Here is a 14,578-nt window from a genome sequence, read left to right as displayed (position 1 = left end):
CATTTTTGAATGCTGTCAATTTAGTTGTTTAACAAAGACACCCCGCGGCTTTTTAAGTCATTCTGGCTTTGGTAAGTCTTGATATTTAAATATGATGAATAACCTTAAGTGAACAAAATGTGATAGATTCTCTCCAGGCAAACTGTAGATGATGAAATTTCACAAATTTTTCAATTATTAAATGTAGACAGATTTGTATTCAAGTGAAATAATACACACACGAAAGCACAAGTTGAAAAAATATTTTCATAATTCACATAATTGTACAGATTGCAAAATTCAGTGTTGAAGCATGTGTGTACAGATAAAAGTGAGACATTCCAGGTCATTCAAGAACCGTAACAAACGCTGAAATGTAAGATTCATGATTTCATTCCATTAATAGATTGACTCACTAATCTAAATAACTCCCAACAATATTCTGTTCTCTCCAATCAAATAGTTATGGCCACTGTAAAGGATGATGTACCTGCATAATGTACCTGAATAATGGTAAAAGCTGTTTACCATCTGACAGCTGAATCACCTGGAAACTAAAACGTGTGCATCACACAATAATTTAGGAGCCACTGACAGGCAGTGAGACAATGACTTTTTTTCTCTTTCAAATACCATTGATAAGATTTAAACGGGTCATCAATATTTTCTGACAGGAGGCATTTATGAATGTATTAAAAAGAACCACCTTGCCTTGAAGGCATAATGTTAAAAATGTGTGACATTGTTGAACGCGCCCTTTAGACATATCAAATATCAGGCATCAATCACACAGTTCATGTTCATACACATATAAAGTGCAAGTTGCAAAATACAGGTTACATTTCAATTTCAGTAACTTGACGCATCTGCAATATTTACAAGTGCAGTACTCACTGTTTAACAACATGGTAAGGGGCCTTGTGTTTCTAATATTCACACTTCACTCACTCAAGTATCCAAATACAGACAGTTCACCTGAGAAATTTTAGGATCCCAGCAGAATAACACTGAATGATGAAAATTTTAATTAACATGCTGAACATGTCTCTCATCAACTAGTCTAAAGTAGTTTGTATGGTAAGAAAGTACAGTTCAACTATATCGTTGTCAATTTCACATTATTTCACATTAAAGGAAATATACTTCAGTTTGTTCAAAATACAAAAAAGTAATATATTTCAACAGAACTTAACTTAATCTTGAGATAGTCTTGGCAGTCAGCCCTTGTGCTGCATTATACTAGAGAGAGCTGGAATTTGGGTGGTTTGTTTTTTAAAAATAATTTAACAGGCTACATGAGGACGAGAGAGCTACATTTCAAGGTGTACCGATAGATAAGAGGCTCAGTATCAAAAGATCATTGAGCTTGTGTACTTCATGGACACACACACACACACACACACACATATATAGCTGGTTGTACAAACTGTTGCAATCACCTTCGTTTCAAGCTGGTCACTTTAGATTAGTCTCACCAGTTTAATACCTGACAGAGGATGTTCCTGAGATACGATGTTAAACATGGAAGAACAAAGATGTTGCAGTGAAGACGACCTCCGACTAACACTTGGATATAATTTATGATCATTATGAGAATTATTTATCTTCTGGGAATAGATGGAGGGTAACCTGAAAACATTAAACCCCTGATGCACAAACACAGTTTGTATTCAAATCCCCACGTTACTTTGTGTTTGAAACAGCATTTCACTTTTTTATTCGGGGTTGTATCAACTTATGACTAATAAGACAATTTTTTTAATCAAAATCACTATTATAGAAACCCAGACTAGTGGGCTAGGTGAAAGTCCTGGTGCTCTGCTCTTCAGTTGCAGTTGGTAGTTTGCCAGGACTCTGCTGTAGCCCATCTCCTTTGACACACATGTATAATTTCCCACCTGTTCTGGACCCATGCCATTGATCAGGAGAAGGCACTGATGATCCCTTGAGCTGCACTGTGTGGGGATTTCATTGTGATACCATGTATACTTAGCGTGATGGGATGAGATCGGACACTGGAGGAAATAGCTGGAGTGAGTAGGAACTTCGACAGTGACCACATCGTTGTTGGGTTGTTCATTGGTGTATGATGCAAACACTGGGAGAAAAAGGCAAGAAGAACTGTTGATTAATGCTCTGGCATTCTAAGTACCACATTTAACTCTGACCAGGGAGCAAAGTTGAGATGTTTTTGGAGTAGAGCCTTAAAAGTCGACAACATGAATCGTCAAGGTAAGAAAGGAATCTCTGACATTCAACAGCTTCGATCTCAAAACTTTGAAGAGTTTGAATATTGGGAATACACACATTAAGGAAAGTCATAAAGCCAAATACATAAATGCGAAATTAAATCAGGATCAAAGAAAACTGCTTAGCGTGCTTGTCATAGTCCAAACATAAGTACTTTTATTGTTGTTTTTTCTGACATCTAAATTATCAGCAATATACCCTTACTTTAGTAAGGGTATATTAAAGCAAACGTCTGTTCCATAATAAGCATCTCTACTCGAAATTCCGCTTATCAAGTACAGAATAAGCTTCCTGTTTATACAAGATTTCCTTACAAGAGATGAGTTATCTGCCCCAACATGCTGCTACTTTTTCCCGATGTTCTGGTGGGGAACAGCCAACAGTTTGACCAGAAACACTCTTAGAACTGTAGGTGTACCTGAATTAGTAGTTACTAGTTCATTACATGTGGTTGGTTGATTTGCCAGGGAAATTCAAGTACAGTATTTGGTTGGCAACTTTGCCAACCAAATACTGCCTGATTAGAGCACATACAATGTCACTCCTAACCTTCACACTTCCGCTGCAGAATGAATTATGTAAAACTCTGTGAGCAATGTGTACATAGTGTTTCCCTATCAAAACCATGCTTATAACCGTCAGTGCATGCAGGAAACAGATAACCCTCCTAATTTATAAAATACATACAGTATCTATGCATTTTCCACAGGGGTCACAGGGTTAGTTTATTGATGATTAAGTTAAGTTCCTTGTTCAGGGGAACTTGCTCGCACTGAAATTAAACTTACGGAAATGAAGCAATCTTAAAGGACTGATAGAGGAATAGTACGACATTTGTCTGAGTATTTCTCAAATTTTCAGAGGTTTACAAATGATAAGGATTTCCCAATTGCAGAAAAAAAAAGGAGGTGCCCACAATGACTAAGTCATGCGTATGGTCATATTTCGTTTTAGTCATCTGGGCTAGGCAGACAGGAAATGTAGTCATAAAATCACCTTAGCTGTAGTTTACTTAAACATCAGCACACAGTAATGGGCACATAGTAAATGTGAGTTAATAATGGCACATGTTTGATTACTTAATCATATGTTAAACAAGAAGATGATAACAAGCAACTCTTGTTCTCTGTGTACTTTAATTTACAATTGTATGAGATGGAGGTATGAAGTAGCTTCTTGTTTTATGGCAAACCTTAAAAAGCCTGCCACACTGACCTGTAGATAGCCATGTCATTTACTGGTCGATAAAACCTTTAGGATTTCTATGTAATGTGATATATTTTCATACCTTTTCCGAGAAGCTGATCATTGCAGATTGTGTGGTTCCCTTGAGCAACATCCTGCTTTGTGCCACTGTGAAAGGACATACACTTTTATGAAGTTGACATTAATGGAGATGTTTGTTAGCTTGTTTTATACAAAGAGCACATTTCTCACAATACACTCTTACAGTGGTTTTAAGGTACTGATGCATCATCGTAACCCATAATAAAGCATTGCCTTCAGTTCTGAAAACATGCCATAGTTTTGGCTCATAATTTTACTCTATGCTATAAAATTCTCATGGTTTCTAAAATAATCTACAAAACTTGTTGCTTAGGTAACAATGCACATATGTACACTAATTTTGACATTAGAGCAAGCATTTTATTTTCTCATTACTTTTTTTTATTTTGCCTGATATTTCCAAAGCAAAATGATTACAATTGAAATGAAACTGGAATGACTCAGGAGTTCTAGGTGTTTCTCTCAATAATACAACGTCAGCAGGTTTGGGGTACTTTTCACTAGCTCATATCGAAATATACACCAATGTAAAACCACCCAATTTAATCATTCTCAGTGAGACTGACAGGCATGGCATCGTTCTTGTTACAGACGCTACCAGCCAAAACCATTACCGGTACTCAAATTATACACACGTCTGTATGGACTTGTTGGAGGCAATCAGAATGCATGACTGATATGATATCATTCCTGCACAAAGGGAACATTGTGATTCAGGCCTTGACACAATTTCTTTGTTGCCTAATGCAATCAAAGCAAACCTACATCAGAGAAGGTGTTATTACAGATGCATTACTCTGTATGTAGAGCATGTGGTTTGGGGGTAGAAATAAGCATGTGAGGGTTGTGACAGGTTGGCGAGACTGACTTGGTTTCTTCAAGCAGGCAGCATTGGATGCTGAAGCCCCAACCACATGCAAACCACTAACACACACTGAGTCAACTAATTATAATTCATATGACAAGCATGGCTTCTTTTTTATTGAAGCCTTGCTTCTTGTTTACAGAGAAGGCAGTTTGTCAGGTTCAGGAAGGAAGTTCATTATTTCAAGTCTAATGAAAGTTTAAGCTTTGTGACAGGTGGCTGAACTAAAACTTTACCTTTTAAATGATAATGTAACAATAATGCCAATATGTTATTCATGTAGTTCATCTTAAAAAACATCATTTACATATCCGCCATAAGGGTAAGAGTAGTTTTAGTAGTAAAGCCTACAAGCTCACAGAAAAAAAATAATGTTTTCATTTAGGATAAAATGTATACAGTAGTCATAATGACACTCTCTTGCAGGATGTGCATTAATCCCATCTCCTCAAGACAGAACAAGGCTTTTTTTAAAAAACATTTCCCGATAGATTGTTTAGGAAAGAAAACTTTATTTCAAACTTTCCTTTTACATGATACATATTGAAAACCTAATGTGTAACAGTTTAGGGCTGCGCTACTTAACAACCATGTCTACATGGTGCTCAGCAAGGCTAATAAAGTCAAGTGATTCCTGTTTATCTGCCAAACCTCATGACAACCATGTGCTCTCTGCTCTCCAGTATTTATCCTGCACCAGAACTGTGACAACAGTATTTCTTTCCACGCCTCCACAGCGGTGTTTATTCACAGATGTTGTTAAATGCCTTCCGTTTTGTTTGAATGTTATTCTGTTTGTAAAAGGGACCAGAAATTATTTTTATTAAAAGTAATACATAAAATTAAGCCATGATTTCACTCAGGTTTGAAGTTTTGCATTTTATTACTATTAAATTTGTAAGCAAACCTGTTTTACACATTTTTTGATGCTGCAAAGCAATTTATCTATTGATAGAAGTGTCCCAAGATTCTTTTAAACAAAAATCATTTCCAATCATCCACCCTATGCTCAGTATCAACTTCTGTTTTGCAGGTAATGACTTTAAATGCGGTCAAACCTGGTCTAGTGACCACATCTATAGGGTGACACCCCCGCTCACAGTTCCTGCTTTTCTACAGCCCTGTTTTCACCACTCTTGATATTAGTACTCATTACACACACTCTGTAAACAACTCTATAAGCAGAAGAAAGAGAACCACTTGACTGACAGGAAATCAACAGGCGCCTTCTATGGCACAACATCCCGACATCTGACACGCACCAATGCTAAAGGAACACGCCTGAAAGCTGGCAGAGGACTACTGTAAAAACACTGCAGAGGTTCCAACAAAGAGTTTCAGGAGATGCCATTGGTGTTAACAATGGTGAGAGACAGCGTGTCACTCGCAACATCATGATCAAGGGCTGGATGGGCAAATACCAGAGATTTTGGCTACGTTTTCTCCACATATCTACTATGTATATGGAGACATGTCTACCAAACAACATCAATGAAGACGTTGTTTTTGAAAAATTGACGTTGTAGGAAAAGCAGGAAAACGATCACCCTGTTGTCACCAACATGGCAGAAGGAAAGGAGAAGCCACTGATCGGTGAATATTAATGTATCAGCATGAGGTTCGCTGCCCCCTATGAAGATGAATTACAGATCAATCTGAGAGAAATCATGTAATGCAATTTAATACCATGATTATAGAACTTTTAAAATTTTCGAAAAAAAATGTTGGTTATCAAAGTTCTTCAGGGGCAGCCTCTGATCCTGTGTGTGAGAATGGATTAACTCTGGCTAGCGTTCTTATGTGTACTGATAAGTCAGCCAGACTACAATAGAAATGTAGTACGCAAGTATAGGCCATTTGCAAGAATTACATGACATCAAGTGTCCTATATATAGAATACAGGATACATACTGGACTCAAATATATAGATAACAGGGCTCTGACTTTGCAAACAGAGGCTCATGATGATTCTCAATGTGTAAAAACTGGTATAAAAGTGAGGGCTGTCCCTGCAATAGTGCACCAGCTGGACAGGTATCAGTGGATGGACAGACAAACAGACGGATGGTTGAATGGTCCGCAACATCTCGTTGGCAACATTTGTAATGAGGATGAAAATTTATATCAAGAATGAAAAATGTAAAAGAAAAAAAAAATGCAGTAATGCTGGTCCTACCTGATGTCAGGGGAGCAGTGGTCTCCATCCCAGCCACAGTAGGGGTCTCTAGCTAAGACACACTCCTCACAGCTGTCTCCATGCTGGGCGCAGTCTGCCACATCGATCTGGATCATTTCACTTCTGGAGTTCACGTATAGCTTCCTCTAAAATGACACACAGAACACAGGTTATCACATTTTACTGCCTGATTAATGACTTTATTCTTTAGTAACCGTAATCAAACAGATGCTAGACTTCAGTCAGACAACAGCAGTTTTCTTTAGAGACATACTACCATCATTAAACTGTCAACGTATAAAAACCCCTTCCATACTCATACCCTCAGTGAAGTGGATAGGGACGTAGGCGACAGTGTTACTCACTGAAGAACGGTGGAGGAGGATGCTCAGGATGTGGGTTTTCTTGTCAAAGGGTTGATATTCCGAAATGATGAAGGTGTGATTTTTATTGTTAATGACCTTATGAATCCCACCATGATCTGTTTTAAGACATGGGAATTACAGAAGAGGATAATTCAACACTCAAACCCGTGTGAACAAATTATCTCAACACATACTCCCCTATCATATTTCATGTTTAATAACTTTATGGGAGAGATAACATTAGCAAGAAATGGAATCATTTAACACAAACAACAAAAGCATGTAACATCGCTAAATCTAGCAAACTAGTGATGACTAATTATTCTGGTTTCCTCTGGGATTAATAAAGTGTCCGTCCGTCCGTCCGTCAGTCCTCCTACCTACCTACCCACCCACCCACTCAGCCAAACTATGTATTATTTTCACTGTTTCCAATATTTAAACCAAGGTTACCTGTCCTATTCTAATAATGCTGTGCATTTACGGTTCGTATGCAAACTCATTTCCCATAAGATATTACCACATTGTGCACTTCTGTTCTTGCAAAATGTCAGGGAACCTCAAAATAAAACCAGAAACCACGTTACAGTTACTCGAAAAAAAAATAAAAATTGCAAACCACAGTCTTTGCTATCCGAGATGACAAGTCTACCCTCTAAAAGATCAAGATTATTCCGGAAACGAGGACAACCTTTACAGGAAATGACTCACTGGTGCTTTTTTATGTTAAATTGAGGTCAACAGATCCCTGAATAAGTCACACACAAACCACACAGGGTGAGTTATACTAGGTACACATTTCAAAAGGCATTTGTAACCCAATACTAGAGAAAGTTTCATCAGCGACTTTCCTGAATCCAATTTTTTCTTTAAATTTGTCAAAAGTAATGTGAAAGCTTTTTTTCTTTGAGTAAAAAACAATGTTGCAGTAGCTTTGAGCATTATCATAACTAAATATACACAAATAAATGATTTTTAAAAAATCCAGGTTTTAATTGCAGTTCTACTTACTTAAAGACAGAAACAGGACAGGGCAATCGTCTTTTCTCCTGTGCTGTAAAGTGTCAACAGCTATGTGAGTGTACATGTGGTGTTTAAACAGTAGTGGGCCAAAGTCCTCTACAGGGTGGACCCACTGCTGCATCTCTGCAGTCATCTTGATCATCCTTAGGGTGTCTAAAGAGATCTTTGTGCTGTCTGAAACACACTGGAGAAAAAAAAAGATGTACATTTTAGTTTTGCAACGGATCACAGTTACTGTTGCTACACCCGTAGAGATTTCTGTTGTTTTGCAATGCTCACATGTAACCATGGCAGATTCTTACTAGATCATGACACAACTGTGTCATGAGTGTTAGCTAGTTAAGCCATTAATGTTATTTTATCTGTTTTAATGTTTCCAGCTCACTTATTTAAAAACCCCTAGTAGTCTTGTATACATTTGACACCTATATAGATTAAAGTTAAATTAATGCCAACATTAAAACGGGATGCTGCAGAAAGAGTATATTTTCTTTAAAAAGGCCCTTGGTCAGATCAAGGTAAATGACACCTACCCCCCTAGGACCATCTCTTTGGCCACCTTTAAACGGGGAGGTTGTAAAGATGTGGTCAATATCTTGTATGGTAAAGACACAGACAGCGGTCATAGACCTGGAAAGAGACACAGAGGTCAGCTGGTCCACACAGAGACATCTGCAACAACACAAAACCATCATGAGGTCAGCAAAGCCTGCACCATACTGGGTAGCAAAAAAGAAACAGAACTGAGTTTAAAAAAAGGAAGTGAACATAAGTGTGCTTAAAAAGGAACGATTGGAGGAAGTGAAAATTGAGTACTTAAACAAATAACAGAGAATAAAGTTCTGTCTGATCAAGAGTTAATGTCAGTAAATGGAAAGATAGTTTCTCATGTTGTTAGAAATCACATCATTAGCGTCAGCAACACAACAACCTTCATTTAAACCGGGACGGGTCATTGAGAGTCATCTCTCATTATCAAGTTCAACCTGAATAAAATATATGTAAAAAACATAAACATGTTTTAATGCAATGCATTCCCCCGGCACTTACATTTTACATGTCTTATAAATTCATAAACAATGACAAAAATAGATTTTTACCTTGAAAAGTGCCTGCAATTTTATCCAAAAGACAAAAAAACACAATTGAGGTTTTCATCACTGCAGCATTCATTCATTCATTCATTCATCTCCTTGTAGATCAGCCGTTAATCCACCCTGTAGATGATTTGGAGTGATCAAGTAACCTAAGATGCACAGCACTACCTACTTTACCACCATGCTGCCCTCACTCACAGCCCTTATGATGCTGAAAAATTGCCAAGACAAAGTTTATCAAATCAAGTCCAGATTTTTGGACATTTGATCAAGCTCATGCTTAAAATGTGATTACATATGACGCTTTAAAAATTCCTTCATTTTTGAGATGACCTAATTTCCAACAACTTTGTTCAACCTCACAATACCATCCCCACCACTGCTGTTTATCACATTACAAGAAGACCTACCATTCATTTCTGAAAAGTGCATACACTCTGGTGTCCTGCCACCGGTCTGCATGGACAGTAACCACATCTACGAGCTCAGAGAAGCGCTGTCGGCTTTGAGGGTCTCCACAGAAGAGCCTGGCGTTCATCTGGGATGTCCAGCAAAACTGCAGGTTGCTCTTAGGACCACCGATATCTGCCTAAAGATAACATGCAGCAAAAGAATCAATTCATCCACAATGCATATGGTGGATTAGTAAATGCAGTGCACCTACTGTATTTATATTTATATTTACTGCACATGTGTGACATTGTAAAAATTAATTCATGTTAATCAGTGGATTAAGACCTCACCATGCAAACCTGGGACACAAAAGGAAGCCACATGGAACTGTACATGTCTGTGTCTCTATTCTTCTCATTGTAGAATGCATAGACTTTATCCTCCAGGGGATTGTCTTTGCGTCTGCTCACCACCAAACCCACATAATGCTGCTCTGAGGACAGAGAAACAAAAAAAATAAAGATTTGTCTCCTTAGCAATAGGAAAAAAAAGACAAACCAAGATTTATTCAAATACCTTTATTCTGGTTTGCTGGCCCTACTCGGTTTCCACCAAACTTGTGGATGCCAACATATTGTCCAGATCCAGAGTAAGTAAGATACAATTCTGCACTTCCTGTCGATTCTGTAAAGACAGAATTAATGATAGCACCATATCATGGAAAGATTACTCAAAATATTAATGTGTACTATTAATAACTTAGTTTCACTTGATTCCTTTTGTGTTAAAAAACGGTTTCATAAGTTTGCATGGATGCGTAAGGCAAGGTCTGAAGGCGCAATAGTCCCTCGATGCTTAACTACTAAGGAAATTCTAGTTGTATGTGGATGTTTTTTTTACAATATTTTGTTTGTATTTTTATATTTAACACAATTTGAATTTTAATGAAGGACTTTGTGTTTGCTGTGATAAAAGAAAAACGTATTCACCTTCCATGGATGAAGTCAGCAGACTAATGAGCCCACAACAGTTATAAAAATGTCTGAAAACTCTGCAAACTTTGTAAACAACAACAACAACAGAAATCATGTCTAGAAAACTCACCAACAAGTGCAGAAGGCTCACGGTCCTTTATGATAAATTCCCTTATGTTTTCTGTTATGTTACTTATTTTTTCAGAAGGTATGCACATAGGTGACTGTTCCGATAAATCCTAAAAGGAAACACAGTGTGGGTTGTTCCAAATAAACATTAGAAGTGGCCAATCACAACGAGCACTGACAGTCATTGTGATCAGTGACTGCTCTCAGACGTCTTTTCCTTCCATGTTCAGTAAGACATCAAATACATCCATCCTCTGCAGCATCCTACCATGTCGCAGCACGCCGTTTCCAGGTCATCCGTCCCACACATAAACGCCCGCTTGTCATTCTGTCTCTCATGGATCACAGTGATGTTATAGCTGCAAATCTAAATGACGCATTATTTTTCAGTCATATGTAACCAACATAAATGCCCTGTGGTGTGTTGTTGAGTTCTTCTACTGCTCACCCTTTGTGTGAGGCTGGAGTCTGGACATCCTCTCCATGAGAGCCTTCGTTCCACAGGAGCCTGTGAAGACAAACCTGCTTAAATTGTTTTCTCCACATTCTTGCCATCAGTTTTATTTTGGACACCAGATTTTTACATGGGACTTGAGTCATGTGATCAAAACATGTCAGAAATATTCACTACCTTCAGTGGATTTTTAAAGTTGAATGAAATCAGGTGCTGTTCTCCAGCGGCAGTGACAGTGTCCGGGTCTCCTCCCAGAACTATCCTTACGGGGTCATGGTGCTCAGGGATGGGTAAACGTTTAATTCCAGGCTCTATGACGAAAAAAAATAAAATAAAAATAATAATTCTCATATTAGGGAGTGTTTGATAATATTGGGATTATACAGAATGTAATATTTTATATTATTATTTAATTTCAAATGGAAATATAAGAATGCACTAATCAAGATTTTGCCTTACTTGTAAAATTGTTCAGTATATTAAAACCTGCTTCATATTTCAGGTACATTTGGTATTCTCACCATAGGTTTGGTCACATTTGACAAATACTTGTGAACAGTGTTTGGTCTGAAAACATAGTTTGAGAGAATTGGCCATGCCTTTATCTAACTCATCTAAAACGGTCATTTCCTTGCAAACAAACTCATCCCTTAAACACACTTGCTGATATCAGCAAGAATGCTGGAGAAACATGACTGGAGTCCACCCATGTTGGAAGTCAACCAGTCTACCAGATGAGTTGGCATAGTGGTTAATGTTCACCATTTTACAACAGTGTGTCAGCGCCAGTGAAAAGATGCTCATTTATCTACTAGATAGGCTGCTGGTCCTCTGCAAGAACAGATCCAGAACTCGGATCAACATGCTGCCCCTCAGAGGCTCCTGGAGGCCCCAACAGGGCTGTACACACCCAGGAGAGGTAATATCGGGCCTAAAAAAAAAATCCAGCCCGACCCAACCCGAGCCCGAGGGTATTAAAGCCCAACCGGACCAGAACGTAATTATTGACATTTTGAGCCCGACTGTCTGCCCGAAAGATCTTACCTCTACTTTCAGTGTGTATGATCGGAAAGGTAAAGGGACAGGAGAAAATACAGCTGACGCACGGAGGGAACTGAGTAGGTATTGTAGATGGATGTTTCTCAGACAGCGCCTTCTCTATTTTACCTAAATTAATTTAGGTAAATTAATTACTGAACGTAATTACTGACTTTTTTGACCTCTAACACCCAGGCAGCAGCACACCATCTGATGCACTGTGGATTCAGCAGGAAGTCCAGCAGCTCTGGCGTCAGAGTGACGTCATCCAGAGGAGGATGACTACACAGATGGGTGACATATAGGTGCCACCTCAGACAGGGATGCTGCTTCCGTTCGTGGTGTGGTTATTGTCAGCAAAACCTTCATTCAATGGATTCATTAAGTCGGAACTAAACAAAAGGTGGTTTGTTTTCACTGAACTAAAATTAAAAGTACAGAATCAGCATGTGACTCTAGAACCTGTGAAACCTCTTCTGATCACATTCAGAGCTGCTCTTTACAAACTACTAAACAACTGGGATTCTTAACCAACAGTCTAACTTGGAGTTTATTATTGACAGCGTGAAATTTCTTTAAAGTTGATGCAAAACATGAAGTAATTCCATACCTTTATTCGTGACTATCATCCTGGGTGACTGCGTTGCGTCTGCCTCTGTCAAACTGTTGACACACGACAATAATAAATAAGCAGTAAATAAAACCATGTTGTCCGATCGAGACGCGCTCCGTGCGTGCGGTCGGAGCGCTCGTTGGCTATTTATGTGCAGTACTCCCGTTTACTTAACGCCCCGCCTCTCCTGTCATTTCCACAATTAAAAGTACACAAAGTGTGTACTTAGACATTAATTTGAAAAGCGTGTCTAGTAACAATAACAACGGAAACAACATCAGTTTAGTAATTCTCCTCCTCATCGACTGGCAAGGCCTTAAACTTAGTTTTGAGACTTGAAACTCTAGACTTGTGTTTATTTCATTGTCTAACAAATTTATGTTAAAAGCCGGAGAAGTCCGTTTTACTTATGAGTTTGACCCGGTTATCGTTTTATCAGGGTTATAAATCATAAATGTTTTTTTTTTTAATTCATTACTGTATTTCTGTAAATAAAGTGAATAGAATGGACACACAATGACCGATACAGTAAATACTCCAAACTATTACTCCCTGTCAGTCAGTTGGTTCTTTTCATCCACACTACTGTATATCGGTAAGTATAGCAGTATTTCCGCACATTTTATTTATTTGCTTTTGTTTTGGAAGCGTATTATGAAGCCGAGAGATCCCTTTCAACCATCTGGGTTTCAAAATCTAGAAATCAGACATCTTTTGTATCATAATCAACCATAAATTGCCTAAAACTGCTGACCTATGGAACACCCGTCCAGTAGGTGGCAGCATTGACTCTGTAAACATCAGGACAAAACATTTTAGACTGAACACGCCACTTATGATGAACATTTCGATCACTTTATTCATTTATTCCAAAATGAAAAATAAGTTTGACTAAGTAGAAAATCTCTACAGTGTATGACGCCCATTTAGAAAACTCTAAAAAGTTTTGACGGATAAAAAGACAGAACTTCGGAAGAGCACAGAAGAAATGAGACTGTGCAGAGCACAACAATACACAAATAGTGATGCAAAAAGTTTAGTTATGTTTGTACTTCATTTTCACTGGCCATTAATTATGTTGAAGATATTGTAAAAATGTCACAGACTCACAGTGTCAAAGAATTGGAAAATGCCATACTGCAGCCGCTTCAGTTTTCACATCTTCTCAATATTAGATTTACTTTTTCTCAGTCCAAACTTTTTCCACATAGAATGATTTATCAAAATCAGACATTTCTTTAAATAATGAACAAAGAAATGTGGATGATCATTAGACCTCCAACAACATTCAGAAAGATTTTAGACATGCAATAATTCTCAGCTTTTATATGACGTATTTATAAGACACCTACAAGGTTGCTCCTTTGTTGTCTAATAATCAACAGTTGCACCATTGATAACAAGTGTTTTTCCTTGAGTCTACAAAATAACACTCAGTATTTTTTCTTTTGGAAGAAGGCAAAGCAATTTCACTTCCAACCGTGACTGCAGTCAGGAAGTTTGCCAGCTATTCTACACATACTGCTGCAGTACAGATGCAGAGAGCCGACTGCAGTAAATAATGAGAGCAGGGAGCTGAGCTGACTCAAGTCATTCTTAAGACATCCATTAACTGATGGCACAGTGGAAAAAGATAAAAGGATTACACTGAATATATGATAAGTTTTGCTCATTCTGGTAGGATTTCATCAACTAACAGGCCACCAGCCAGCAGCTGGGTTCAGTGAAGAGATGTGAAGATGTGGTCCCCATGTGTAACCCAGCATTTTATCTGTCAATGTTAATGTGTGGAGTTGTCTGATGTCTCTTATTCATGGCTTTCCTTGTATATTATATTGTATATATCTTATCTTTACGTTAGCCATTGAGTTAACACATTGCTGCTGCTCGCTGGGTCGCTGTTCATGAAATATTTTGAGGGCAATGAAACTCATA

General features: G+C 38.0%; 1 protein-coding gene across 1 annotated transcript; it reads right to left on the bottom strand.

Annotated features, from left to right (window-relative positions):
• Nucleotides 1-227: 227 nt before the first annotated feature.
• On the bottom strand, nucleotides 228-12,783 carry LOC137595608 (semaphorin-7A-like). Its single transcript, XM_068315825.1, has 14 exons — nucleotides 12,641-12,783; nucleotides 11,170-11,303; nucleotides 10,987-11,046; nucleotides 10,807-10,905; nucleotides 10,540-10,648; nucleotides 10,012-10,119; nucleotides 9,786-9,928; nucleotides 9,453-9,631; nucleotides 8,479-8,575; nucleotides 7,934-8,129; nucleotides 6,923-7,038; nucleotides 6,558-6,703; nucleotides 3,518-3,582; nucleotides 228-2,077 (listed from the first exon to the last, which is right to left on the bottom strand). Exons 1-14 carry the CDS (start codon nucleotides 12,735-12,737, stop codon nucleotides 1,710-1,712), a joined length of 1,917 nt encoding a protein of 638 aa, XP_068171926.1. The 5' UTR covers nucleotides 12,738-12,783; the 3' UTR covers nucleotides 228-1,709.
• Nucleotides 12,784-14,578: the final 1,795 nt, after the last annotated feature.

Source organism: Antennarius striatus, chromosome 1, assembly GCF_040054535.1.
Source record: "Antennarius striatus isolate MH-2024 chromosome 1, ASM4005453v1, whole genome shotgun sequence".
Taxonomy (NCBI): domain Eukaryota; kingdom Metazoa; phylum Chordata; class Actinopteri; order Lophiiformes; family Antennariidae; genus Antennarius; species Antennarius striatus.
Note: the sequence above shows the minus strand (reverse complement) of the source record. Positions and strands in the feature narration are given on the sequence as shown.

Coding starts and splice junctions, on each gene's coding strand:
- LOC137595608 (XM_068315825.1), bottom strand. CDS start 12,737: ATGGTTTTATTTACTGCTTATTTATTATTGTCGTGTGTCAACAGTTTG. Junction 11,047..11,169: donor ACTTTAAAAATCCACTGAAG/GTAGTGAATATT, acceptor TTGTCTTCACAG/GCTCCTGTGGAACGAAGGCT. Junction 9,632..9,785: donor TTGTGTCCCAGGTTTGCATG/GTGAGGTCTTAA, acceptor TGTTATCTTTAG/GCAGATATCGGTGGTCCTAA.